General features: G+C 33.4%; 4 protein-coding genes and 1 pseudogene across 7 annotated transcripts; 3 read left to right on the forward strand and 2 right to left on the reverse strand.

Annotated features, from left to right (window-relative positions):
- Positions 1 to 861: 861 nt before the first annotated feature.
- LOC104786799 (putative leucine-rich repeat receptor-like protein kinase At2g28990) lies at positions 862 to 4,241 on the reverse strand (annotated as a pseudogene). Its single transcript, XR_015598062.1, has 11 exons — positions 3,876 to 4,241; positions 3,533 to 3,774; positions 3,369 to 3,440; positions 3,205 to 3,276; positions 3,029 to 3,106; positions 2,652 to 2,806; positions 2,319 to 2,569; positions 2,098 to 2,224; positions 1,914 to 1,979; positions 1,542 to 1,731; positions 862 to 1,448 (listed from the first exon to the last, which is right to left on the reverse strand). The product of XR_015598062.1 is annotated as a putative leucine-rich repeat receptor-like protein kinase At2g28990 (transcript).
- LOC147943727 (putative leucine-rich repeat receptor-like protein kinase At2g28990) lies at positions 4,114 to 5,439 on the reverse strand. Of its 2 annotated transcripts, XM_087450062.1 has the most exons (3): positions 5,232 to 5,439; positions 4,596 to 5,128; positions 4,114 to 4,254 (listed from the first exon to the last, which is right to left on the reverse strand). In XM_087450062.1, the coding sequence occupies exons 1-3, from the start codon at positions 5,299 to 5,301 to the stop codon at positions 4,246 to 4,248; spliced, it is 612 nt and encodes a 203-aa protein (XP_087306188.1). In that variant the 5' UTR covers positions 5,302 to 5,439; the 3' UTR covers positions 4,114 to 4,245. The 2 variants fall into 2 exon arrangements, with proteins under 2 accessions (XP_087306188.1, XP_087306189.1); XM_087450063.1 differs by lacking the exon at positions 4,114 to 4,254 and having other exon boundaries at positions 4,587 to 5,128.
- A 766-nt stretch (positions 5,440 to 6,205) lies between these two features.
- Positions 6,206 to 10,637, forward strand: LOC104786800 (putative LRR receptor-like serine/threonine-protein kinase At2g28960). The gene is made up of 13 exons (XM_087450061.1): positions 6,206 to 6,401; positions 6,665 to 7,193; positions 7,393 to 7,865; positions 7,962 to 8,106; positions 8,196 to 8,267; positions 8,391 to 8,462; positions 8,549 to 8,626; positions 8,709 to 8,863; positions 8,961 to 9,196; positions 9,317 to 9,443; positions 9,577 to 9,642; positions 9,716 to 9,905; positions 9,989 to 10,637. Exons 1-13 carry the CDS (start codon positions 6,314 to 6,316, stop codon positions 10,395 to 10,397), a joined length of 2,640 nt encoding a protein of 879 aa, XP_087306187.1. The 5' UTR covers positions 6,206 to 6,313; the 3' UTR covers positions 10,398 to 10,637.
- Positions 10,638 to 12,401: 1,764 nt separating this feature from the next.
- On the forward strand, positions 12,402 to 18,243 carry LOC104786801 (putative LRR receptor-like serine/threonine-protein kinase At2g28960). 2 transcript variants are annotated; one of them, XM_010512254.2, is made up of 13 exons: positions 12,402 to 12,623; positions 12,931 to 13,459; positions 13,763 to 14,235; positions 15,334 to 15,478; positions 15,572 to 15,643; positions 15,937 to 16,008; positions 16,090 to 16,167; positions 16,260 to 16,414; positions 16,503 to 16,735; positions 16,854 to 16,980; positions 17,082 to 17,147; positions 17,221 to 17,410; positions 17,502 to 18,243. In XM_010512254.2, the coding sequence occupies exons 1-13, from the start codon at positions 12,488 to 12,490 to the stop codon at positions 17,908 to 17,910; spliced, it is 2,685 nt and encodes an 894-aa protein (XP_010510556.1). In that variant the 5' UTR covers positions 12,402 to 12,487; the 3' UTR covers positions 17,911 to 18,243. The 2 variants fall into 2 exon arrangements, with proteins under 2 accessions (XP_010510556.1, XP_087306192.1); XM_087450066.1 differs by lacking the exon at positions 12,402 to 12,623 and having other exon boundaries at positions 13,039 to 13,272; positions 13,398 to 13,459.
- Positions 18,244 to 23,399: 5,156 nt separating this feature from the next.
- Positions 23,400 to 25,841, forward strand: LOC104786803 (expansin-A6). Its single transcript, XM_010512256.3, has 3 exons — positions 23,400 to 23,816; positions 24,058 to 24,376; positions 25,090 to 25,841. The coding sequence occupies exons 1-3, from the start codon at positions 23,675 to 23,677 to the stop codon at positions 25,397 to 25,399; spliced, it is 771 nt and encodes a 256-aa protein (XP_010510558.1). The 5' UTR covers positions 23,400 to 23,674; the 3' UTR covers positions 25,400 to 25,841.
- Positions 25,842 to 26,763: the final 922 nt, after the last annotated feature.

The raw sequence follows: 26,763 nt of genomic DNA on the forward strand, positions 1-26,763 counted from the left end.
ACTTGATCGATGACAGACTTGTAGTCTTCAGGGAGTCCACCGAAGATGAACTCAAGTTGTTCTTCATGGGCAAGCGGCTTACCGAGAAGAGAGAGTTGGTCGAAGCGAGTTGTGAGTGACTGCATGTATTCATCAACAGATTTGTCACCTTTGACGGCTTGCTTAATTTGCAGACGTAGTTGTTGTATGTGACCCCAACTTGGATTTGCATATGTTGCAGAGATCGTCTTCCACATCTCGGCTGCAGATTTTGTCTTAGAGACAAGGGGTTGCAGAGCAGGGGAGAGAGTACCGAGAAGACCACTGTAAATGAGCTTATCCTGACGTCTCCATGTCGCATAAGCTGGATTCGGTGTTGGCGGATGGGTGTTGGGTATCGTCTGATCGGGAGGAACAGAGGAGCCATCGACGTAGCCAGCAAGGTTGTATCCATCAAGGAGAGAATGAACCTGAAGGCTCCATGTCATGTAGTTTGTGGAAGTGAGTTTGGTGATGTTCATCATGTTGATGTTGAGGAGACCTTGAGTATCGACAGTTTCAGCAATGGCAGCCATGGATTGGGAAAAGAAGAGACGGAGAGCAGATCTGAAAAGTGAAGGAAGGGGAACGAGAGAAAAAAACAGAGAAAGAAAGAGAGGCGGCTGAAAAAAAAATTAGAGGAGTATCGATGTGGCTCTTGATACCATGTAAACTGTGTATCTTGTTATATATCACAGAAGAGGTTACAGCTTGATATATATACATGAGTCGAGATAGAGGTACTCTAGGTTTAGCTAACTAAGGAATGTAATATACAAGGAAACAATATATTGCAGGCGTGATTATACGATGCTGTCATATCCTTGACATGATACGTGCATATCCTTAACATTCACCATACATTTTTTTCGAGCTATTCAAAAGTTTTCCACAACGACCATTACAACAAAGATATCTGAATATCGCATCAAATCGAATAATCAGTTGATATTAAACCCACAAAAGATGCATTATTAAAGATTCATCACAATCCAACAAGGGTAAATTTATTTTTAACGAACTAGCGTGCTTTAGGGATCACCTTGGTGTCCATATCCATGCTGAATTCGATGGAACTCATTGAGTTCATTTCTTGACTCTCTCCTGTCCTTGAATTTTCAGATATCACACACTCTTTCAGATCGTTAACAACTTGAGACATGGTTGGTCGTCTTGCAGAGGAAATATCCACACATGACATTGCTAATTCAATAACCTTCCATACAGAACCAACGTCGTAATCTTCGTGGAGGTTTGGATCTATTATATTTCCAATATCTCCCGTTCTTACAATAAATCCGACCCATTCTACTATGTGAGGCTTTTCACGAGATTGCTGAATTATAGGACTGTTTGTGGTGAGCTCCAAGAGTACAATTCCAAAACTGTAAACATCACTTTTTTCTGTTAACCAATTTGTTTGATAGTACCTGAAAAAACAAAACATGGAAAATGCTTGGTTTATGGTTTTTTATCTATCAATTGTGATGATTCAAATTTATGGACTAACAAAAAATACTCACTCAGGATCAAGGTAACCAGGAGTTCCAGCAACAACAGTTGAAACTTGTGTTTCATTTGCCATAGGAAAAGATCTCGAAAGCCCGAAATCAGCTCATTTTCCTTGAAAACTTTCATTCAAAAGTATATTTGTACTTTTTATATCTCTGTGAACCATTGGTGGTTTACATCCGGTGTGTAAGTACTCCAATCCTACATATAAAAAAAAATATATGTAAATTTCTGTTTGGCAAATAAACCATTAAGTGAAGTATTTCACATAGTGTCGTATGATTAATTTTCCCACCCTATGGTAGTATAAGGTCTCTTGCTTATTCAATGGAGACAAAACTAATACTTTTAAAAGTTATAGATCTGAATAAATTAGTGTGTACCTAATGCTGCATCGACAGCTACTCCTAGTCTACTTTTCCAGCTTAAGACAGATCCACCATGCTTTCCTGTATCAAACCGACATTATATAACTAATGTTATGTTGTTTTTCAAATAAAGGTTCAAGACTAATGGTTCTATTTTTTTTTAAAAAGGAAAAAAAAACTGGTAAATATGTTCTTTTACTTGATAAATGTTGCTTTAAGTCTCCATTTGGCATGTACTCGTAGATAAGGGCCAAATGGTCTCCTTCGTCACAATAACCAACAAGACTCACCAAATTTATATGGTGCACCCTCATAAGAAGTTCCACCTGACCAGCCATCCATTAGCTAATACTCATAAAGATAGAAAGTAAAAGTAAACAACAATTGGATTCCAACAAAGATCATCGGATATAATATTACCTCTGCCTTAAAATGTTTGTAGCCTTGAGATGATGATGGAGAGAGCAATTTAACAGCTACTTGTTGGGTATCATTAACACAACCGTGATAAACAACTCCGAACCCTCCTTCACCAAGAACTCTTTTGAAGTTATTTGTCATTTCTTGAACCTCGAAATAGGTAAACCTTATCTTTTTCGAGAAAAATGATGGTTCCGAATGTTTAGAATGTCCAACATCTGCTACGGGCAAGCTTGGTGGAGCATGTACGTCTACATGATACAAATGGAAATATATACATCGGTTTTTTGAAAATTTATTTAATGATTATATGTCTTGATCAGCTAGACTCACCTAAAGGCACCTTCTCTCGGAAAATAACAAAGAGACCCACAACCACTATTGCAATAAGCACAGAGGCAATTGGTGCAATAACCAGTACCAACAGTTCCTTTTTATCTTTTGGGTTGCATGAACTAATCTTGCATAGCGCAGGATTTCCTTCAAGTCTAGAAGAAACATGATACCGAGGTTGTTAAATTAAGGTACCATATTAATATAAAGGTGGATATGGAACATATATATATATATATATATATATATCTGAACTTTCTAGTACACTTGAGACTATATATTCTTATAATTAAAATAATATATTTCAGCATTCTAATTTTTATACAAGTACTGCCCATTCATGTATACTTGATAAATGATGAAGAAAATATTCTTACTTTAAGACAAGTCCTTCCTTTTCTCTATCAAGTAGATTCTGTGGAACTGAACCGGTAAGATTGTTTCCACTTAAGTTTCTGTTAAGGAAACAAATAAAAAAACCATCATATATATAGCTACATCCAAAAAAAAAAAAATTAGGCTAAATGTTCATTCTTCTTTCTAGAAAACTTACATCAAAGATAATGATTTGATGTTGGCCAGAAACTTAGGCACAGGTCCAGTCAAACTGTTATTAGATAAATCTCTGTGCACGCATACATAAATAAAAAAAAGTCGGCTACATGTCAAGTGCGAACAAAGTACTCTTGGTTTCATGAGTCAAGAATAGTCACTCACAGTTCTTGTATGTGCGTTAGATTTTGTAAAATTGGGGATATACTCCCAGTTAATCCACTTGCTGATAAGTTTCTAAATATGCAGTCACAAAATAACACTTATAATATATCTAGATACAGAGTAGCTTTATGTTATGGCCTATGTTAGTTTATGAATACTCTTACAAGGAAATGATTCTTGGTGGGGTGGAGATATTAGCGTAACTGCATCCAAGATTTTCCCAAGAAAATTCTTGAGGGAGACATGGATCTCCTTGCCAACTGATTTTACTCAAACGATAAGTAGCTTTGATGTTCTTGATAGCAACAACTAATATAAACGTTATTGAATGAACAAAATTAATAGCAAATGTGAAAAAAAAAATCAAAAATTCGTGTAATGTAAAATAAGTGAAAGTTTGGTTGAGTTACCATCACTTGAGTTTGTTTCCAGTTGTGGGAATTCGATAATAGTGTAAGCCTCAAGAGCATTTATCAGAGGTGGAAGAGTTGACTTTGGAGTTCTTACCAGCTCTAAACGACAACCGTCCAAGCCACATTGTAGTGGTACAGCAGAAAATACGGTAAGTCGCTCAAACTTAGGAAGTGTAATTCCTGACTGATTAAAAATTCCTTTCATGATAATGTCGAATTCCCTAGTCTCGTTGGCTCCAAGGGTTTGTATCTCCGCAAAGTGAAGATACAAGTAGACTTCAGCATCAGTGGGTATGGGTTTCCAAGTAATGATCAATGGCGCACTCGCGTTTCTAGGCATAGCAGCACTCGAAAGTGCTGCTTTTGGTACCTCAAATGTATCTGAGGTGTTTATATTGAGATTCGTCGTAATCTGCGTATATCTAGAGCTGAAGAATGGAGTCCAAATACGATCATACATGTCATCAGCAAACCTGTAAAACAAATTCTATTAGGCCAACTAATTAAGCATATGTTACAACTATATCTGTTTGTCCAAAAAAAAACGTAAAATGTTACAACTATATCAAAAACACAGTGAGAGCTTTAGGGAATTCAACTTCGACAATAAGTTGGGATGTCGACCTAATCTAAGAAGTATCAAACCATGCATCTCATTAGTTTTTTGAACAAAAATAAAGCATGAACACAAATTTGTATATTATCCACAAGTTATTTTTTAACCATTTTATTTAAAAAAATGTAAGCACACCAAGATTTATGACAGAGTAATCTTCACTGGTTATTTTAATATTTTAAAATCAACTTACCTTACCTCCCTTTCGGAATTGCTAAGATACACCCGGAAAGACCTCCTTAGTGAACCGGAATGTGTAACATAAGTATCATTTCTCAGTGGTCGTAGTTCTATGGCTGATATTATTGGCGAGGTTGTTCCTGTTCTAACAAGACAAATGTCCAAAGAGTTTTTCCTAGGTATATGAATGATCTCCTCCTTTGTACCATTACTTCTTCCTTCCATATCTATTCTTCTCCACTTATCAGGACCGAGATACAGATCAAAGTTTGGGTAAACATTAAGATCATCATAATTCCCATATATAAAAGTAAGTGAGATGAGATAATTTGTGCCGCGGTTGACATTCAGACTATAACAGTTACGTGTTCCTTCCGGAAAGTATCTTAGTGTCAAATATGGTTTTCGGAAATTTTGGTTTAGCTGTCTCTCGATTCTAGCGCTTTTTCCGGTCTGGATGAACGTGGAATCTGAGGTGAAAGTTAATCCAGTAGAGGGATCACTATATGGAGATTCCTCAATAGGAAATCCACAATCCAAACTGATGAAACCTATCCAAACATAAAACAGATCAATGAAAGTTTATACATAGAAAAAAGGTGAAGTCAAAAGGAAGATCCTAATGTCTAACCATTAAAAGAACATGTACATTACCTTCTTGTTTCTGAGCTACGACCATAACGGCAAAGGCTCCAATCAAGGCTAACAAAAGATGACATTTCATCTTCTTGCAAAGTTTCAATGAAAATCAAGAACATAGACACTCTGTTTGTGAAAAGAAAAAAAAGTTATGGAAGCTATGTAATTGAGAAATACCTCATAATACACATACGAAAGAATCATAGATAAAGTTGGTCAAATCATGCAAGGAAGTCAAAGAAATAAAATAAATGATGAGTTACACCTCATACACAGAGTGGGAGGAATAGTCAACTGAGGCCAAGTAAATTAAAGAATGAATAATCACATAAATTTCATTGAAAAATTCCAACCCAATTGGTAATTAATCTCCTAGGCTATGTTGACGAGACTATGACATGAACATGAAGTTTCTTGCAAATGAATATGTGTCAATATCCCTCGTCTCTGTAAAGGATATATAACTCATATATATATATATATATATATATATATATATAAATAAAGGTTAAACTGTAATCTTAAAATCACTAGTTTGTATTCTTGTACTCCTTAATCAATGTATAATACAATAAGATTAATCTTCTACAGTCTTTGGTTTAAATACTTGAGCCCAAAAGAAAAATAAACCTTTTTTAAGGCACAAAATAGACGAGTGGTGAGAACATTTAAGAAAAACTAGGATATGACAAGCTTTGTTCATGTTACTCATCCCAGCACGTCGAAACTTGTCTAACAAAAATATATACATTAGTCCAACTGGAATATTATCATATAGCTATATAAGTATATATATTGGTTTGACATTAGATCAACTTGGTAGGTTTTACATTGTTTTGTTTTAAATAAAGATAACAGCAGGTGCTTTGATTAATTACATTTTCCCACAAGTTGGAATATAAATATATATGTTTTTTTGTTAGACCAGGTTGAGACGTGCTGGGATGAGTAACATGAAAAAAAGCTTGAGAAAATTTCCACACCAACACATATATGCATTTTTTAAAGATTATTATCATACTGGAAAAAAACTCAATATATTCTCTCATATACTTCGTATAATCGTTCACTTCCAATGTTTATATGATTACTTGAAAATGGGATGTCATTGCAAACTATTACTGGCGGTGAGCTTTGGGATTTTTGCCATTATACATATTGTTAAAGCTCAGCCTGATCAACAAGGTAGTTTTATTAATTGGTTCATCTGCACTCTTGACACTTTAAGATTGATAAGTAACATGTGTGTCAAGATCATTGATCTATTTTGCGTAGCTGCATGCATAGTCATTGTACAATTATTATTAGCGCTATAGAACCGAGAGATTTGGTTTAAGATTTGAAAATAATCTCCCATTTCAATACTTTTCACTTTTTCTAGTTGTCCTTCATATACTATAAAAGGAAAGAAAAAAATAGTATTGCCTAACTATTTTGTGTTTCGCCAGGATTCATCAGTTTAGATTGTGGTTTACCTCCTGGTGAGTCTCCTTATACCGACCCAGTTACAGGTCTAACATTCTCGTCTGATGCTGATTACATACAAAGTGGTAAACGTGGTGAACCTGGGGATTCTGTGACTTATACCTACAGGCAGTACAAGGATCTTAGATATTTTCCGGATGGTATACGAAACTGCTATAATCTAGCAGTAAATAAAGGAACCAACTATCTAATAAGAGCTGGTTTCTCATATGGAAATTATGATGGTCTTAATGTATATCCCAAATTTGATTTACATGTCGGGCCTAACATGTGGATCGCGGTGGATTTGGATAACGACGATGATCGTGAGATCATTTACATGTCAAAGTCAAATTTATTGCAGATTTGTCTTGTCAAGACAGGATCAACTATACCAATGATATCTACCTTGGAACTACGGCCAGTAAGAAATGACTCTTATATGACACAACTTGGTCCCTTGAACCTAATATACCGTCGGGCCTATACAGGCAATTCTGGCGGCTTTATACGGTATGTAAGTTAGTTTCACCAACTATAGTTAAAATATGGGCTTCATTTATAATATGCAAACTGATCATGTCCCTTTTATTCTTTCACTCAGTCATTCACATTAATTATTAATACCACTGATCATATGCAATATAGCATGCAATGTAACATGATCCATTTAACTTAATTTTTCATGACTAACCCAACATTTTTTTTTCAGATATCCTGATGATGTCTTTGATCGAAAATGGGTTCCATATAACTGGTTTGAAACAAACGTAAACACCACTCTCAATGTGACTTCTAGTAATCCTTTTGTAGTGCCAGATGCTGTAAGCAGGTCGGGTATTTCCCCTAGAAATGTCACCCTACCCTTGGGCTTTTACATGTTTACTAACGATGATAGTGACAAAGTTAATGTCTACTTTCATTTCGCCGAGATCCAAACCCTAAATGCAAATGATACTAGGGAATTTGACATTTTGTTGGATGGAGATATTATTCATAAAGCTTATAGTCCTAAGGTGTTACAATCGGAAACAAAATACAACATATCTCCACAAAAATGCGGATTTGGCTCCTGCGACCTAGACCTTGTAAGAACTCAAAGATCAACTCTTCCACCACTGATTAATGCTATTGAGACATTCACGGTTTTGGATTTTCCATATGCTGAAACAAATCCAGACGATGGTATGTCATTGATCATCTCTATTCCTCTTTGTATACCCTAACAAGCGAAACCTGATATCTTGTATACTAATTCTTGACTTCTTCTATATATGTCAGTCGCTGCTATGAAAAATATCCAAGAAAGTTATGGATTGAACATAATAAGTTGGCAGGGAGATCCTTGCGTCCCTGAACTCTTAAAATGGGAGGATCTAAAGTGCAGCTACACAAACAAGTCCACTCCTCCAAGAGTTATTTCCTTGTAAGATCACTATCTCATACAATTTTCATGTTAAACATCAAATCTCTTAAGTATCTTATACTTTAAATTCGTTGTAATAATGTAAACAGAGATTTATCATCCCACGGATTGAAAGGAGTCATAACACATGCCTTCCAAAATTTGACTGAGCTTCAAAAATTGTAAATGAATAATATGTTTTTTTTCCTCCAATACATTATCATTCATCATAATCCTTTTTCTGACATATTCCATTCATCATTATCTTTTACAATCTTAACATTTTTACATTTTAAAAACGTTAGGGACTTATCAAATAACAGTTTGACCGGAGAAGTGCCCGAATTTATAGCCAGCATGAAATCATTATCGATCATGTGAGTTATATTCAAACTAATTCTTATCGGCTACGTATTTTCACTAGACTGTTCTTTTTTATGTAATATTTTCTTTGCCTTGACAGAAACTTAAATTGGAACGATCTTACGGGTCCTCTTCCCAAAACTTTTCATGATAGAGAAAAGAGTGGGCTAAAGCTAACGTAAAATTTTCACCATATATTTCGTTTCCATCAAGCTTTTGTTTAGTTTCAAGTCTTATTCAAACAAACTTGCTTTCTTAAGGGTCCAAGGAAACCCAAGGATTTGTGCTGATGCATCATGCAAAGGTAACAATCAAAAGTACGTATTACCAGTTGTTGCATCAGCGGCTTCTGTGCTAATCATTATAGCTATGGTGATTCTAATTCTCGTTTTCAAAAAGAAAAGGCCAACGCAAGGTATTTATTTATAGAAGGGATACATCTTTTTATAATTAACATACATTATGGTATATTTAAGATAAATAAATAATATGGAATAGTCGGTTGTGGACAGTTGATTCCTCATCTACAGTTCAACCCGTGCTACCAACAAGTAGGCAGTCCATAATAACGCAGACAAAAAGATTCACCTATTCAGAGGTGGCGGCATTTACTGACAACTTTGAAAGAGTTCTTGGAGAAGGAGGGTTCGGGGTAGTGTATCATGGTTCTTTGAATGGTACGCAACCAATAGCTGTTAAACTACTCTCTCAATCTTCAGTACAAGGCTATAAAGAATTCAAAGCAGAGGTATATGTTAAGGTTTAAAACAAAATGCATAGGTTGTAAACTATTTAAACATTGATTATATATCTTCATAAAGAACATGAAGTGGCTCTAAATTATTTATTTTTTGACATTGTTGGTCAGGTTGAACTTCTTTTAAGAGTTCACCACGTCAATTTGGTTAGTTTGGTTGGATATTGTGACGAGGAAGGCCACTTGGCCCTCCTTTATGAGTATGCACCCAATGGAGACTTAAAACAGCATCTCTCAGGTTAAAATTTGAATTTACCACGTTTTAAAACAAAAAACAAAAAATTTGTTTTTTTGTTTTTTTAAACAAGAATTACTTGACATATTTTGATGTTTCATGTCTTACAACGCCACTCGAATATTCTAAATTGTAGGAGAACGAGGTGGCTCTCCATTGAAGTGGTCAAGTAGACTAAAAATTGTGGTCGAAACTGCACAAGGTTCGTATTAAGCTCAAATCCATCAATCACTTTAAATCTATCATCTAACATGGATAAATATTATTATATATAGGATTAGAATACTTACATACGGGTTGCCAACCTCCAATGGTACATCGCGATGTCAAAACAACAAATATACTTTTAGACGAACACTTCCAAGCAAAACTTGCAGATTTTGGCCTCTCAAGATCTTTTCCAATTGGAGGTGAAACTCATGTTTCAACAGCTGTTGCTGGAACTCCTGGATATTTGGATCCTGAGTGAGTGTTAGATCATCTAACCAATTCGATCCAAAAAAAATTATGATTCATTCGAAATATAAATTCCTTGTCTTGTTTTGCAGATATTATCGAACAAATAGGTTGAATGAAAAGAGTGATGTATATAGCTTTGGGATTGTATTATTGGAGATCATCACAAGTCGACCTGTGATTCAGCAAACCCGAGAAAGGACGCACATAGCAGCATGGGTGGGATACATGCTGTCTAAGGGAGATATTGAAAATGTTGTGGATCCAAGACTCAATAAAGATTATGAGCCTACTTCTGTTTGGAAGGCTCTTGAGATAGCAATGTCTTGCGTGAATCCTTCTTCAGAGAAAAGACCAACCATGTCTCAAGTTACTAATGAACTTAAACAATGTCTAACATTAGACAACTCAAAGCGAGGAGGGAGAGAAGACATGGGATCAAGAAGTTCTGCTGAAATGAGCACAAGCTTCACAACCGAAATTATCCCTAAAGCACGATAACTTATGCCAAAAAAAATCCAATGATCACTAATGGTTTTGAAATTTCCTCGACTTATTTTACGAAAATTATTTTTGTTGTTGGCCATTTATCTGTGGAACACTACAACTTCATTGTATTTACTTCTGATTGTGCTCGTATGTGACATTCTGACTATTACTGTGGGTGTTTTGTTTGGTTAGTTTTGTTGAAGACTTTATTTGTCATACTATTGATATAATACTATTGGTTTTTTTTGGTTCTTTTTTTTTTCAAAGGGAGCTAGTTCTATATATTTGAGAGAAATATTGGAGTATGAGAGTTTACATATCTTTGTTTTATCTATATTGGTTAGTGTTGGTTTAGCATTAGTTTTGGTTTAGCTCATGTATTTAAGAACTCATGTATTGTTCATTAACACTTGAATGAAGAAACTATCTTTTCCCAGATTCTGTTTCATCTCTCTCAATCTTGTTCATGAAAAAGTTGATAAGAATTTATAACGAACATCAGAACGTTGCTAATTAGCCAAATAGCATGGCGTTAAAGAGAAAACAAATGATTTTTGCTTTGAACGTTTAAATTACTAGTAGGATCGGTTATTTGTGTTGAGAGAAAGGATAAACACAGGTATTGAGGAAATCTGACTGTGTCTACAGTGCAATCTGCCTCAAGTTGTTGTTAAATACAAGACGTTCAAGTCATTGGCAGAATTATCATAAATTATGAAGCTTTGGCATTATATCAACTTGGCAGGTTTTTATTGTTTAAACAAAGAATAGATCAGGTGCTTTGAATAATACGTTGTAAGGTTCAGGTTTTGGTCGATAGGCTTTTCTTCTAGGTTTTCGAAAAGCCATTCGAAGTTTCCTTCGGTACGTAGCATACTTGATGTGAGAACTTTGAAATATATCTCACGATACCTTTCAAGCTGATCAATGAAAGCCTCGTCTTCTTCGATGATCTTTGAGATTACAATTATATTAGACGGGTTATCTTTCAATGCCCACAAAGCCATGTCAACTATTATACAACAAGTTCTCGTAGATTCGTCAGAAAGGGCTTTTCCTCATCAACATAAGCCTTGATCGACAAGTCGTCACCACGAATCCACGATAACCCATCTTCTCGAGAGAAGATTTCAGGACCGAGACCATTCGGGAAAGGGAAATCCTCCGCGTCCCAGAAGACGCAGCATGGCTTAACAGATTCCGAAACCTTGGTTGTTTTTTTTAGGATTCTATTTGTGGCTGCGTTGGGGATGAGAGCATATTGGTTGAAAATTCGGTTATGGTTTAATTCGTTTAGCCTTTACGGACAGGCAAACCCAAACCAAAAGATTGTATCTTTTACGATCGACATTACATAAAATACTAAAAAAGTCAGTACTATAAAATTAAAACCAAAAAAAAAAGTCAGTATCATAAAACTTAAAAAAAAAAAAATTATTACATAATATATGTGTTATATAGTTAGAAAGGAAAGTTGATGATGTTTGGGTAAACAATGCTTCTTACTTCTATGATGAAAAATTATATTGTGTCGTCCTAAGAGAGACTAGCTACTACAATAATCTGGTTATGATATAATGCGAATGTGAAGCGGCTATGTGAGCTATATACATAACTGCATGTTTACTGCATGTAAACATGCATGTCATTGATACTATATAGTATATAAATATGCTGAGAATTTTTATACATCATCTTTACATTTGACATAAGCAGCCAGCTATCTTTAAACTTAATTATTAGATGTATCACAGGCAAATGAAACGAATATTTTATTTTTTTTCAAAACCAAAGTATGATTGAGGTGGGAAGTCAACAAAATGTATTAAATCGACCAATTTGTTATTAAATACAAGTCGTTGAAGTCATTGGCCGCATTATCAGATAGCTATATGAAGCTTTGACATTATATCAACTTGGCAGGTTTTTACATTTTTTAAAGAAAGATTAGATCAGGTGCTTTGATTTATGATTAAATTGTTCGCCTTTTTCCATAATGTATAATTAAATGTATATATTTACGTTAGACCATTTCAGACGTGCTGGGACGAGTAACATGAAACGATTCTATAGGAAAGTTGTCTCAATCTTAAAGTCAATATATGTTTCAGACAGTCTTTAGAATTAGTTTGTATGTTAACATGAAAATGGAGGGTCATCGACAACTTTTACTGGTGTTGTTGAGCTTTGGCGCTTTTGCCATTAGACATCTCGTTCAAGCTCAGTCTGACCAACAAGGTAGTCTTTCATATCACTTATTAAAAGAATTGTTAATAATTTGCTTCATGCTCACTTTTTGAGGTTTAACCATTTTTGAAGACTTGTAGTTTTTTAGTGTTCTTGATTGGCTGATCGAGATCATTAACTGTTTTTTTACTTGTATGCATAGACAATTAGACGCTAAAAATTCACATAATTAGTTATAAGAGATTTTGTTTAAGAAAAATAAGGGTACTCTATTTTTCAAAACTTTTGATTGTCTTCTTCCTTATATATAAACTTCATGTTCTAACAACAAGGGACATTACATTTTTTGACTTGCCAGGATTCATCAGTTTGGACTGTGGTTTACCCGCGGATTTGTCTCCTTACACCGACCCAGACACCGGATTAACGTTCTCATCTGATGTTGATTTCATTTCAAGCGGTTTACTTGGTAAAGCTGGGGATGATAACAGATATGACTATAGGCAGTATAAGGATTTGAGATATTTTCCCGATGGAATACGAAACTGCTACAACCTGAAAGTAGAGCAAGGCATCAACTATTTAATAAGAGCTGGATTCGGATATGGAAACTATGATGGTCTTGATGTATACCCCAAATTTGATTTACACGTTGGGCCTAACATGTGGATGGCGGTGGATTTGGAATTCTGGAATGATGGTGAGATCATTTACATGACAAAATCCAACTTATTGCAGATTTGTCTTGTCAGAACAGGACCAACAATACCAATGATATCAACCTTAGAACTACGTCCATTAAGAAATGATTCTTATATGACGCAGTTGGGTCCCTTGGACCTCATTTACCGGCGGGCCTATACTAGCAATTCTACGGCTGTGATACGGTATGTTAACTCAGCTTTGCCAAACCATTTAACGTTTATGATCAATCGAGTAAAGATGTTATTTTAATTTTAATTTTTTTTTTTTTTTTTTGGACAAAAGATGTTTAGGCTTTAGGCTTTAGGTTTCTTACAGAAAACTATCTATTATTTTCTAGGATATCTTTTGAAATTATTATAAGAGAAATATAGGGATAATGATGCGAGGTAGTATATATATGTTATTTTATTTATTTTACAATACCGTACCATTAACCTCATATGCTTCCACTCACTCAGCAAACACTAACCCAAAGATTATTTCAGCTATCCGGATGATGTCTTTGATCGCAAATGGTATCGATATGATTTGTCTGAAACAGATGTAAACACAACACTCAGTGTGAGATCGTCCAGTCCCTTTCAAGTACCAGAAGCTGTAAGTAGGTCTGGAGTTACTCCCAAAAATGCTACCACGCCATTGAGAATTCGACTGTCACTAGCGGACGACAGTGACAAAGTTAATGTGTACTTTCACTTTGCCGAGATACAAGCCTTAAGACCCAATGATACTAGAGAATTCGACATTGAACTAGAAGATACTATTATTAAATCAGCGTATAGTCCGACGATGTTACAGTTAGATACCTTATACAACCTATCACCTCAGAAATGTAGCTTCGGGTTGTGCTACTTGGATCTCGTTAGAACTCCAAGGTCAACTCTTCCACCACTGATTAATGCTATTGAGGCTTTCAAGGTATTGGACTTTCCATATGCTGAAACAAATCCAAATGATGGTACGCCACTTTTCATCTATACTTATATAGCCTAACTAGATTATGACCCACGGTACATCGCGGTGTAAGTTTTTATTTTTATTTTTTTCTAATATGCTATTTTAATACTAATTTTGCTAATATACTCTTTTGTTAATTTTAGTGATTTAATATATAAACTGTGGTATATCGCACAATATTTTTTGTTTACTACAGTATTAATTAAAATAGTTCGATTTGACATATTTTATATTGGTGTTGTTAAAACATTAAATGAGGATTTAACTCGTATTGAAATATCATATTACTGATAGTTTATTTTTTAGTATTATCAATTCAATCCTTTAATGTCATATAACACGTCATGTAATATAACTCTTTTGTGTAATTTTGAAAATTTAATGTGTTTAAATATTTCTAATTTTAAACTTTTTTTAAGTTTAGATATATCAGCTATAAATTATAAACTTCTTAAAATTTTATAATTTACTATATACAGTAAATTTACTATATATGTATGTTGAACACACACTTTTTATATTAATTGAGTAATATATGTTTGTTTTAAAAAATTCAAATCACAACATATGCAGGAAAAATACACCTTTTTAATTAACTTTATGTGTTATATGATGATTCACTACATCAAAAATATAAAATCAAAAAGAGATGATAAGAGAATAATTTTTTTTAATATGAAATAAATCTTCTAAATATCTATATTAATTATAGAATATTATAAATATAGATATTTAAAATATTTTAATTGTGTTTGGTTATAAATATAGTAGAGAAAGTTAACTAAATTTGTTTGGATATGAATATAATCATTAAATAGCATTTAATGTATAAACTTTCCAAATAATATTTTTGAGCAAAAACTGCTGCAAAAATATTAGTATAGATGAACAAATTAAGGACTTATATTTAATTTACAATTTTTTTTTTTTACAAAATTGGGAGAAAAACATAAATAAATTCTGTGTTTTTCGTGTTTGAATTGAACAATTAGCGTGATGTCATGCTAAAAATTGTGTTATCAAATACTAAAACATGATACTTGTTGAAAATATGTGTGAAATCTAAATCATGAAAAACATGCGATATTATATATGTCAGTCGCTGCTATGAAGGATATCGAAGCAATTTATGGGCTGAAGATGATTAGTTGGCAAGGAGATCCTTGTGTCCCTGAGCTATTACGATGGGAAGATCTAAAGTGCAGCTACGCCAATAAGTCTGCACCTCCAAGAATTATTTCCTTGTAAGATCACGGTCCCATAAGCATATTGTTTTGTGGAAAACCTAAATCTCTCTAATATCTTACACTTCAAATTTGTTCTTATGACGCAAACAGAGATTTGTCATCACGAGGATTAAAAGGGGTGATAGCGCCTGCCTTCCAAAATTTGACCGAGCTTCGAAAACTGTAAGAGACTAATTAAGAGCTATAAGCTATTAAAATACTTTAGTACTTAACGTAACACATGAGAAGACATATATATTGTGATCAACTGACCACATATTTAAAAAGAAAATAGATTTTGTGTTATCATATTTCCAATTTTTCATATCTTAGTTACAAATTGGACTTTGAACAAAAAACAAAAAAAAAAGTTACAAATTGGACAAGAAAAAATATCTCATATCATAATATTTTCGTCATCCTGTAAATTTAAACGAAAACATATATATTAACTTTTCACGTTTTATAAATGCTAGGGACTTGTCAAACAACAGTTTTACCGGAGGAGTGCCTGAGTTTCTAGCCAGCATGAAGTCATTATCGAACATGTGAGTTGATGATATAAACAAACATATTTGTCACTTATTTTTCACTTGGTACGGTTGTAATATTTCTTTACCTTGGCACAGAAACTTAAATTGGAATGATCTTACGGGTCCTCTTCCTAAAGTATTTCATGATAAAGAAAAGAATGGGCTAAAGCTAACGTAAGTTTTTCACGTTTATGTTTCCTTTCCATCTACTAGTGACAATCTTCTGTTTACTTTCAGTCTTATTCAACAATACTTATCTTCCTAAGGATCCAAGGAAACTCAAAGTTCAGTGATGATGCGTCATCCAAAAGTAACAATCAAAAGTATGTTGTACCAGTTGTTGCGTCGGTAGCTTCTGTGCTCATCGTTGTAGCTGTGCTAATTCTAATTCTTGTTTTCAAAAAGAGAAGGCCAACGCAAGGTACTTAATCATAGACGGATATATCCTCATTGTAACTTGCATGCATGATGACATACTAAAGGATGAATTTTTTTTGGTTTTGGTACAGTTGATTCTTTACCTACAGTTCAACATGAGTTACCAAGTAGACCATCTATATTTACTCAAACGAAAAGGTTCAAATATTCCGAGGTGGTAACACTGACAGACAACTTTGAAAGAGTTCTTGGAGAAGGAGGGTTCGGGGTAGTGTATCATGGTTCTTTGAGTGGTACGCAACCAATAGCAGTTAAACTACTCTCTCAATCTTCAGTACAAGGCTATAAGGAATTCAAAGCTGAGGTATGTTAAGGTCTAAAACAAAATGCATATGTTGTAAACTATTTAAAACTTGATTGTTTGTCTTCATAATGAACATGAAGTGGCTCTCAATAATTTATTTTTTGACATTGTTGGTCAGGTTGAACTTCTTTTGAGAGTCCACCACGTCAATTTGGTAAGTCTGGTTGGGTATTGTGATGAAGAAAGCCACTTGGCCCTCCTTTATGAGTATGCACCCAACGGAGACTTAAAACAACATCTCTCAGGTTTAAAATTGATTTTACCACGTTTTCAAACAAGAATTAATTGATATATATATTTTGATGTTTCACGTCTTACAACACCACTCAACTTTTTGAAATTATAGGAGAACGAGGTGGCTCTCCATTGAAGTGGTCAAGTAGACTAAAAATTGTGGTCGAAACTGCACAAGGTTCGTATTAAGCTCAAATCCATCAATCACTTTAAATCTATCATCTAACATGGATAAATATTATTATATATAGGATTAGAATACTTACATACGGGTTGCCAACCTCCAATGGTACATCGCGATGTCAAAACAACAAATATACTTTTAGACGAACACTTCCAAGCAAAACTTGCAGATTTTGGCCTCTCAAGATCTTTTCCAATTGGAGGTGAAACTCATGTTTCAACAGCTGTTGCTGGAACTCCTGGATATTTGGATCCTGAGTGAGTGTTAGATCATCTAACCAATTCGATCCATAAAGAAACATATTATGATTCAGTCGAAAAATAAGTATCATATTGTCTTGTTTTGCAGATATTATCGTACAAATAGGTTGAATGAAAAGAGTGATGTATATAGCTTTGGGATTGTATTATTGGAGATCGTCACAAGTCGACCTGTGATTCAGCAAACCCGAGAAAAGCCACACATAGCAGCATGGGTGGGATATATGCTTACTAAGGGAGATATTGAAAACGTTGTGGATCCAAGACTCAATAGAGATTATGAGCCTACTTCTGTTTGGAAAGCTCTTGAGATAGCAATGTCTTGCGTAAATCCTTCTTCAGAGAAAAGACCAACCATGTCTCAAGTTACTAATGAATTAAAGCAGTGTCTAATATTAGACAACTCAAGGCGAGGAGGAAGAGATGATATGGGATCAAGAAGTTCTGTTGAAATGAGCACAAGCTTCACAACCGAAATTATCCCTAAAGCACGGTAACTTATGCCAAAAAAAAAAAAAAATCCAATGATCACTCAGGATTTTGAAATTTCCTTCACCTATTTTACACAAACAAAAAAAAAAAAAAAAAAAAAAAAAAAAAAAAAAAAACCAATAATGAGTAAAGAAATGTTTTTGTTGGTCATTTATGTATGTGACATTATGGGTATTAGCGTGTTTTGTTTGGTTTTTATTTTGATGTGGGTATTGAGTTATGGAATAGTGGGTTTCAAAGACAGACCATTGCTACGATTGTTAAGAGTAGAAGACTAAAAAATTGAAGACTGTATTTGGTCATAAGAAAAAACAAAAGGAGCTTATTCTTTTACTTTTCTTTTTTTGTTTCAAGGGGAGCTAGTTCTATTAATTCATTATTGATGCAGCAAAGATTTTTGTATTGATCTTTATTTTTGAAGGATTTTATCTCCAACATCACAAGGCGTGCTAATTAGCCAAATAGGCAAATAAAACTTGCATTATTCTTTTAAAAGAAAGTTTTTTGTGAGAAAGGATTTAAAAGAAAGAAAAGAAAAAGACTCATTTCAATATTTTTAATCAGTGAATGTGTAACTAATATAATTTTGTGAAGATTAATATACAGTTCTTATATCTTCAATAATCTTTTTTCTTTTAGGAAATGGTATCTTCAATAGTTTCATAATTTTTTTAACAAACAAACAAAAGAACTATAATCCCTGCACGCTATAAAACGTTGGTAATGAAAAATAAACCCAGCTATCGAGGAAACCCTGACTTTGTGTCTGCCCTCAGGGTCCGTCTAGTCAAAACCGGGTTTCAAAAGCTACGATGCAAGACTGTACTGCCAGTTTTTGTCTATGTCGGTATGTCCTAGTATTTATATTCCAATACACAAACTCATGTAGTAAAATCACTTACAAAAAAAAGTCCTCATTTTGATTTTGGTCCTCCAGTTGTAGAAGATCAACAAATTGCAGCCCAGAGAAACTGTACCAGTTTACAATTGGGTTCTGGGCCTCTCTTGGTCCTTGGTCCTCCAAAAAACTAGAAAAAAAAAGAGGATCTTTACTAGACCTCTAATATACAATACTCGTAATACCACATTATTATGTCTCATAGTTTTTTTTACTCATAGAATATTTTTCACTATATTATTTCAAATTAAAAATGTATAACAGTGAAAATATATATCATCTAATTAATATTTCTCTGGACCAATATCATAATTTTAAATTAGTTGTTCACATAGTACATCTCCTTTATATATCTTTTGGTATGAGATCTTTGTATACATTATCATGAGTTGGACAAAAAGAGTTTGGCTTCTTCATCATTTAAATGAGAAATACGATTATTTTCTTTCGTAATTTGAGAATTCTTTTTGATAAAAAAAAAATCTTGCAGGCCCATTCGATCGGTAGCAATGTCATGAGATTGCTAAGTATACCTGTATAAAAACATCACATTCTCTCGATTATAGCATACGCTTTCGCCTACACACATGTCCTATATATAATATTTCTTTATCGGACTAGTTACGGTCACATTAGTCATTAGTTACCTAGAACATTAAAAATATTTAGTTCCCCCTAGAAAAACTCGGGTTCCATGCATTAAAAGAGGATATTAATGAAACCATATCTATTTTGATATCTTTCTTATACGAAAAGGTTTTTAAATGTGTGAACAAGTTGAAAATGCTTGGCTCAGTTCATAGCAACGTATACTGCATATTAAATGTCTTGTTACCATTAATCCAACAAAACAATTGAATGTATATTTGTTTGCTTATGATCATATAGGTATTACGTTAAATGTCATATAACCAAAACCAAAATGCACTATGTGAGAAAAGTGTTATTCGCAATCAGAAAGTTCTAAAGTTTCCAAAACTGTTAACTAAGTTGGCTTTAAATTTCTCAATATAACCTGATCACTACTAATAAACAATACAATAGAATGAAATGATAGATAATTGATGAAGCTATCTATGTTTAGAGTCAGATATGATTTGGTATAATCACATGGTGAAACACAGGATCATAGGGTGGGGACTACCGCATTGGATTCGTAAACCTCTATGAAGAAAATTTTCACGATTTTGGCACGTAGCCATACACCAATGGTCCACGTAGTTTTAGTTACTTTTATAATTTGGTAAGACTTGGGATGATTTAAAGGATTGTGGAGATGATCGATCACATGGGAGGTTTGGAAGTCTTGAAGAGTGTGGCAAGTGCTTTCATAAGCTACTTATTAAAGCATTTGGGTTTTTTTTTTACAAATTATTTCGAAATGTTTTTTTTGTTTATCAAAATACATTTTCAATGCTCTTTTTTCTTGCAAAATTCGATTCTTATCATACTTTTATGTAGTGCCTAGATAAATTTAGGCAGTCTCAAATTTCAAAAATAAATTTAAAGTTGTCTAGATCTACCTAATTAAACTCATTTAAATCCGAATAATAACAAAACCACTTAACCCTAACACTTCGAAATAGACTTGCTACGATATGTGGAAGCATAACATAAGTCTAGACAGCCATTTAAACTTCTTTATGAGGAAATGCTTTTATGATAGAACCATGTGATCTTCCAAACTACAGTGTTATTACTGTTACTAAAAATTACAATAGGCTCCACAACATGTTCAGCAACCATTTTTAGATGTCAAAAAAAAGCATTTTGCTTTTTAGTCTTAATGAAAGAAAATAAAAGAGACCACCATAAACGAGACAGAGATAAACATATTGGCATTGTTTGGCGCGTGCGGCTCGAGAATTCAATATTTTTCTCTCTCAATTTGTCTTTGTATTTCAAGAAACATTAAAGTATTGACATCAGTTTTGTAGGTGGTGAGCTTATTATGTAGTCGTAATCTTAGTTTTCAGTTTATACAGACTCTCACCGGTTAACATGCTCCGATGATTACGGTAATCAAAAGGGTCCTACTACGTCGGACAAGTACACTTGATAGGATTCCATGTGGTGGTCCCTTAGCCCTTAGGTTAGTCTCATCATCCAATCCCAGCCTTCAATCATACAAATATTTTACATTACTCACTCGAGGCTAAATTCGTCAAAGATGGACACGATGATCAAATGTGATAATGTTTGCATATTTTTAGGTGATCTCCTTTTGTTAGTCATCTATTTTCAATTCTAGATGGTATGTATAGTCATACTACTTCTACCAAACCACACATGTCTTATTGTACGTTTGTGCGACAACTTAAAATAAATTTGGTTTTACCAACTTGTATTGTATTACTATTAGCTGATTGTTGAGGTAACATAGGTAAGAGACTAAGTCTATTAATATACAACCCAAATCGTTACGATGCAATACAATATAGTTCAAAGAATAGTAAGTACATCATTGTTTTGGGTATTTTGTTGAACTAAAAAGCATTAGCATTTGGTTTGTCGTTATTTTTCTAGTTAAAGATTTGATTTGTCGTTAATGGTTTAGACATTTATGTTTACGCATAAATATTTAGTCTAAGCGAATCAAAATTTTCATCGATCCGAAACAAAACCACGTAAACAACTTGAACCATGGGGAAACTTTTACATCGAATTAATCAAACAAATAAAATTTTGAAAATCTATCCTGAGAAACAATATACAGTAGAACCTCTATAAATTAATATTCTTTAAATTAATATTCATTATAAATTAATAAATTTTTGCGGTCCCGAATTAGATCGGTGTAAAAATGACATAATTCGATAAAATAATAATTTTTTTGAATCCTATGTAAAAATATGGTCCTATAAATATTATAAACTAATAATGATATAAAATAAAATATATATTTATATATACATATATATATAGTAAAATATAACTTTATTATTGTTTGTCTATTATTGAATTTGCATTCTTGTTGAAGCTCATCTATAATATTTCTCATTGCATCAAAAACCTTTTGTGTTGTTTTCTCAAATTGCATCAAAAAGTTGTGAAGCGTCGCGATAGTTGTTTAAAAGTGTGAATTATAGAAAAAGTATATAATTTTTACTAAAAATATTCAAGTATATAATTTTTACTAAAAGTATATAATTTTTACTAAAAGTATATAATATAAAATTTAGGTCGGGGACATGTTTGGAAATAACTTTAACGACTGCGATTTTAGCGGGTCACGGTCCAAGAAAAAAATATAGACCGACCTGTTTGACACATCTATATACAACTTATTGTAAAAAACAAGTACAACTTAACAATATAAAAGGAAATTAATACTATAGATTAATTTATAACAAAAATAAATTATTGTGCGGTACACGACAGATTAAATTGTAGAATTAACAGTCAAAATACAACTATACAATCTTAAACATCAAGTAAAACGTATAAAATTAACTAACTATTACAACTTGAAATTTAATCCCGCAAGATTTTAATAAAAAATAATCTCGCGATGTACCGCGGGTTAAAATCTAGTTACAATAATAATTATGGGTGGAATTGTGGAAAGCTTGAAATATCATAATTTACCTCAAACAAAAAATTTACAATAAATAAGAAAATAAATCATTTCTCAAAAAAAATTACATTTTGCATTGATATTTATGTGGATTTAATTTTATGGGGTAATTAATTAAAAAATTTTGTTGCATGAAGTTTGATAATTGAGATTTCTTTCGCTTCCAAGTAACATACGTATCCTTTTATTTTCTCATGTCCGTTACGTACGGGCAAATCATGTGTCTTGCAACAAAGGGGAAATTATGCTTAAGAAAAGAATTAGGTCTGATACTAAAGCAATAATTTTATCTTTGGTTTTAATTTAAGATACTATAATAACAACTTCATTATGCTAATGTATCATTTTAAATTGAAAAAGTATCTGGAGTTGTCCATGACCAAATATTTATCAGTATATCAAGTGGAAAACTCGTATTTCATATACAACCCCTGAATATTTTTAACTATATCATCATAATTACGTAATATCATCATCACTATAAACATTATGGATACAAAAAAAAAAAAAAAAATCAGTTAAGTGTTTTGAAAATAGAAATGCATTTTGGCGAAAAGATGATACAAAGTGAAACTAATAGTAAAGAAAAATTCGATTTAATTGTGTAACGTCGGACCAATCTAAAAACAACTTTATTACCATGATTTAAAAGCCCTAACTGTTTTTGTTAGAAACTAAAATTTACATAGCCATTACTATAAAATACCAAATTCGCAATACTAGACAGTAGACATCAATAGTGATATCAATATAGGTCCATCCATATCAAATTTTTAAAGGGGTCGAAAATTATTGATAGCAACTAAAGAGTGGTCATCATCCCCCAACGCGCTTCAATGGAGCGTAGTGAGATCTTTACTAGATCTGAGTGGAGCAACATCATCTTTATCCGTACATTATCAACTATGATTGGGTGGTATGAGCCACGCAGTACCAACCACGAGTGGTCTTAGCCGTAGACAGCTTCTGGTTAAGACACACATAGATAGAAGGGAAAGAGCAAAGACCCAACAATTAATAATGGATTTTGTACGCATGACTTTTGTACATAAGACATACTCACTATTTAGTTTACATACAATGATACAAATCATGTAATTTATTAATTTATTTTTGAAGTTATATAACAAAACATTTGTAAAAAAGTGAATATTAATATATGCTTTTTAATGTAAATTTATATATATACACCCTCTCCTCTACATACCCTTCCCTACACATATGAAAACACTCCAATAGTCTCTTCTTCTTCCTCTGTCTCTCTCTCTCTCTCTCTCTCTCTCTCTCTGTCGTAATGGCAATGTTGAGTTTGGTTTTATTTGTACTTACCATTCTTGCAACGTCTGAAGCAAGAATCCCTGGAGTTTACAATGGTGGTGGTTGGGAAACTGCTCATGCCACTTTCTATGGTGGCTCTGATGCTTCTGGCACCATGGGTATGTCTTTCTCTCTCTCTTCTCCATACATTTTCATCAATTTAAACCTAAAGTTCCAATCTTTTTTGTAACCACATTGTGAAAAATGTTAAAATCTAGAAATGTTGTAGCTTCTTGATATTTTTGTACCACTTTAATACAAACCCAACTTTAAAGCTTTCATCTTCGCTAACCCAAACTACCACATTGTCAAATTAAAGGTTTAAACTTTTTGCTCTGTTTTTGGTCTTTGTTTTTTCAGGAGGAGCTTGTGGTTATGGTAACTTATACAGCCAAGGCTACGGTGTGAACACAGCGGCTCTAAGTACGGCTCTGTTCAACAATGGTTTTAGCTGCGGCGCTTGTTTTGAGCTCAAATGCGCGAGTGATCCACGGTGGTGCCATTCTGGTAGCCCTTCAATCTTCGTCACCGCTACCAATTTCTGTCCTCCAAACTTCGCTCAGCCTAGTGATAATGGCGGCTGGTGTAACCCTCCTAGACCTCACTTCGATCTCGCTATGCCTATGTTCCTTAAGATCGCTGAGTATCGTGCCGGAATCGTCCCCGTCTCTTTCCGCCGGTAAGAAGTACCAACTTTTATTATTGTCCAATGCAAATCGTATACTGTTGGTTACTTAAATTGGGGTTAACTATGGTAGATTTTAAACTTTGGGGTGTGAAACTTAATGTCTTAGAACTATTGGGGTTAATGTCGGCAGAATTGAAAGTTAAAGGGTACTAGTTGAGAAGTCTTCCTTATAGGTTCTGAATGAATTGGGTTAATTTTAACAGAATTATAAGTTTGTGGTGTTAGTTAAGAAGTCTTTATTATAGATTCTGAACGAATGGGGTTAATTTTAACAGAATTATAAGTTTGGGGTATTAAACTGAACGTTTTAGAAATACTAACTAGGGTGCAGTTGTGAAGTCAATTCTGAATAATTAGGGTTAAAGCTGTAGATTTAAAAGTGTAGGGTGTCCAACATAATAATGTAAAAGTATAGAAAAATCTTGTCTTTGATTCTTGGCGCGAGTCGGTGCAGCATTAATGTCGGGTCTCTCGTACTAAAAATCACCAAATCTAGAAAAATCTTATTTTTCTGACAAAAAGACGAAACTGTCCTTCCAACAATCCCTTTTTTACCTTATCAGTACCATTCGTAAAAGTCAATAGTAAAACAATAATGAAACGGTGTCTTTTAGTCAACACAACGCGTTTTCTTTTCTTTTCCTCAAACCTTTTTACGAAATGACGTAACTAACCTTGGGTTGTATGTTTTTATTACACACCAGAGTCCCATGCCGGAAGAGAGGTGGTATAAGGTTCACGATCAACGGTTTCCGTTACTTCAACTTGGTTCTAGTCACGAACGTAGCCGGAGCCGGGAACATTGTGCGGTTAGGTGTGAAAGGAACCCATACTTCGTGGATGAGCATGAGCCGTAACTGGGGACAAAACTGGCAGTCTAACTCGGTTTTGGTTGGTCAGTCGCTTTCGTTTAGAGTCACGAGCAGTGACCGTCGAAGCTCGACGTCTTGGAACATTGCTCCGGCGAATTGGCAGTTCGGTCAGACTTTCATGGGAAAGAACTTCAGAGTCTGAACAAGGGCAAAATCGGAAACTCCCTATCTCTATTTATTATTACTATTAAAATTTCTAGCCGAAGGCATTTAGTATAATTTGAGAAATTTTAATATATAAATATTATATATATTTTTCTAAGAGACCACTAAAATTCCAATTCTTCTTACATCTGAATGGGGTTTTTTTGTTTTCTAATTTTTTTGATGTGTTCGTTGGAGAGTGTGAAAGTGGTGTTTTTTATTAGCGTGTGGGGTGTTAAATTTTAATTAGTAATCTTTTGGGGTGAAAGTAGAAATTTGTTGAAAGTAGAAGGAGCTGTGAAGCAGATGTGAAGAGTTCTGGTTTCAGCCTATTAATAGTAAAAAAGAAGCAGTAGAGCTATGTTTGTAATGCTTCTTGTAGACCTCTAATATTGTAATTTATATATAAATGTGGGTATGTTATGGTTTATTTTTCTTTATTTTCTGAATGAAATAGGTGAAATGCAGTTTAGTATTTATAAATACATTTTGTCCAAAAAAACAGTTGATTTTAGAAGTTAGGATAAAAGTTAGTAATTATTTTATTGGTTACTATACTTTAGAATAAAAGTAAGGAATTAATTGATTGGCTATAAATATTTGAGTTATCTATGAAAAAAGGTTGGGTGGAATAGTGGATAATAAGAAAAAAATAAACGAAGAAGAATCATGGGATTTTTTTGGGATTTCCTTTTTTTTGAAGCCTAAAACAAAATGGATGATAGTGAAATTTTGTATCCAAGCAACGATATAATAAGGAAAAGTATTTAATTTAATGTTGCCTTTATTTTGTTTTCTTTCTTGAACCAAAAACCCATACCATCCAGTATAAATAGCTTTCGCATGTATTTAACTATATATTTGGAATCTTTTAAAAATTCATGCATAAATTGTTGGAATATATTTTATACATAGCTCTAACTTATTTTATTTTTAATATATGAAGGGAAGAAAGGTTATCCAGCCACTTCTTTTGGTCCGGGATAGGAGGCTTGTTGAATCAGATTTGGAACATACTTTATATAAAATATATCTACCAATCTTAGAGCATTATTACTGGGGATTGCTCATAGAAATACTCTTAATAAAAAAGTAATAAAAGGAAGAGAGAGAAGGAACAAGTGGGAGAATCGATTTTTCCTAAAGCAATTTAAGAAATGAGACAAGTGTCACTTATTTAGTGGATCATAATTAAAAAATAAATAAAAAAAGAAAATCTATAATAAAAATAATTCTTTTTATTTTTTTGAGTAGGTTTTCGTTACTCCCACTAATGTTGGTCTTAGCAGTTACCAATTTGGAAAGACTTAAACTAGAAATTTTCGTTTCCACATTTTTTATAAGTTAACAAATAATCATTCA

Source organism: Camelina sativa, chromosome 5, assembly GCF_030686135.1.
Source record: "Camelina sativa cultivar CO46 ecotype springtype chromosome 5, ASM3068613v1".
NCBI lineage: Eukaryota > Viridiplantae > Streptophyta > Magnoliopsida > Brassicales > Brassicaceae > Camelina > Camelina sativa.

What these genes read in the sequence shown, in the direction of transcription:
- LOC147943727 (XM_087450062.1), bottom strand. Translation starts at nt 5,301, where the DNA reads ATGAAATGTCATCTTTTGTTAGCCTTGATTGGAGCCTTTGCCGTTATG. An exon ending in CGTAGCTCAGAAACAAGAAG is followed by an intron (nt 5,129 to 5,231) that starts GTAATGTACATG and finishes ATGTTTGGATAG; the next exon opens with GTTTCATCAGTTTGGATTGT.
- LOC104786800 (XM_087450061.1), top strand. Translation starts at nt 6,314, where the DNA reads ATGGGATGTCATTGCAAACTATTACTGGCGGTGAGCTTTGGGATTTTT. An exon ending in AATTCTGGCGGCTTTATACG is followed by an intron (nt 7,194 to 7,392) that starts GTATGTAAGTTA and finishes TTTTTTTTTCAG; the next exon opens with ATATCCTGATGATGTCTTTG. An exon ending in TTGACTGAGCTTCAAAAATT is followed by an intron (nt 8,268 to 8,390) that starts GTAAATGAATAA and finishes TAAAAACGTTAG; the next exon opens with GGACTTATCAAATAACAGTT.
- LOC104786801 (XM_010512254.2), top strand. Translation starts at nt 12,488, where the DNA reads ATGTTTCAGACAGTCTTTAGAATTAGTTTGTATGTTAACATGAAAATG. An exon ending in TTGACCGAGCTTCGAAAACT is followed by an intron (nt 15,644 to 15,936) that starts GTAAGAGACTAA and finishes TATAAATGCTAG; the next exon opens with GGACTTGTCAAACAACAGTT. An exon ending in TGTGGTCGAAACTGCACAAG is followed by an intron (nt 17,148 to 17,220) that starts GTTCGTATTAAG and finishes TATTATATATAG; the next exon opens with GATTAGAATACTTACATACG.
- LOC104786803 (XM_010512256.3), top strand. Translation starts at nt 23,675, where the DNA reads ATGGCAATGTTGAGTTTGGTTTTATTTGTACTTACCATTCTTGCAACG. An exon ending in TGATGCTTCTGGCACCATGG is followed by an intron (nt 23,817 to 24,057) that starts GTATGTCTTTCT and finishes TTGTTTTTTCAG; the next exon opens with GAGGAGCTTGTGGTTATGGT. An exon ending in GTCCCCGTCTCTTTCCGCCG is followed by an intron (nt 24,377 to 25,089) that starts GTAAGAAGTACC and finishes ATTACACACCAG; the next exon opens with AGTCCCATGCCGGAAGAGAG.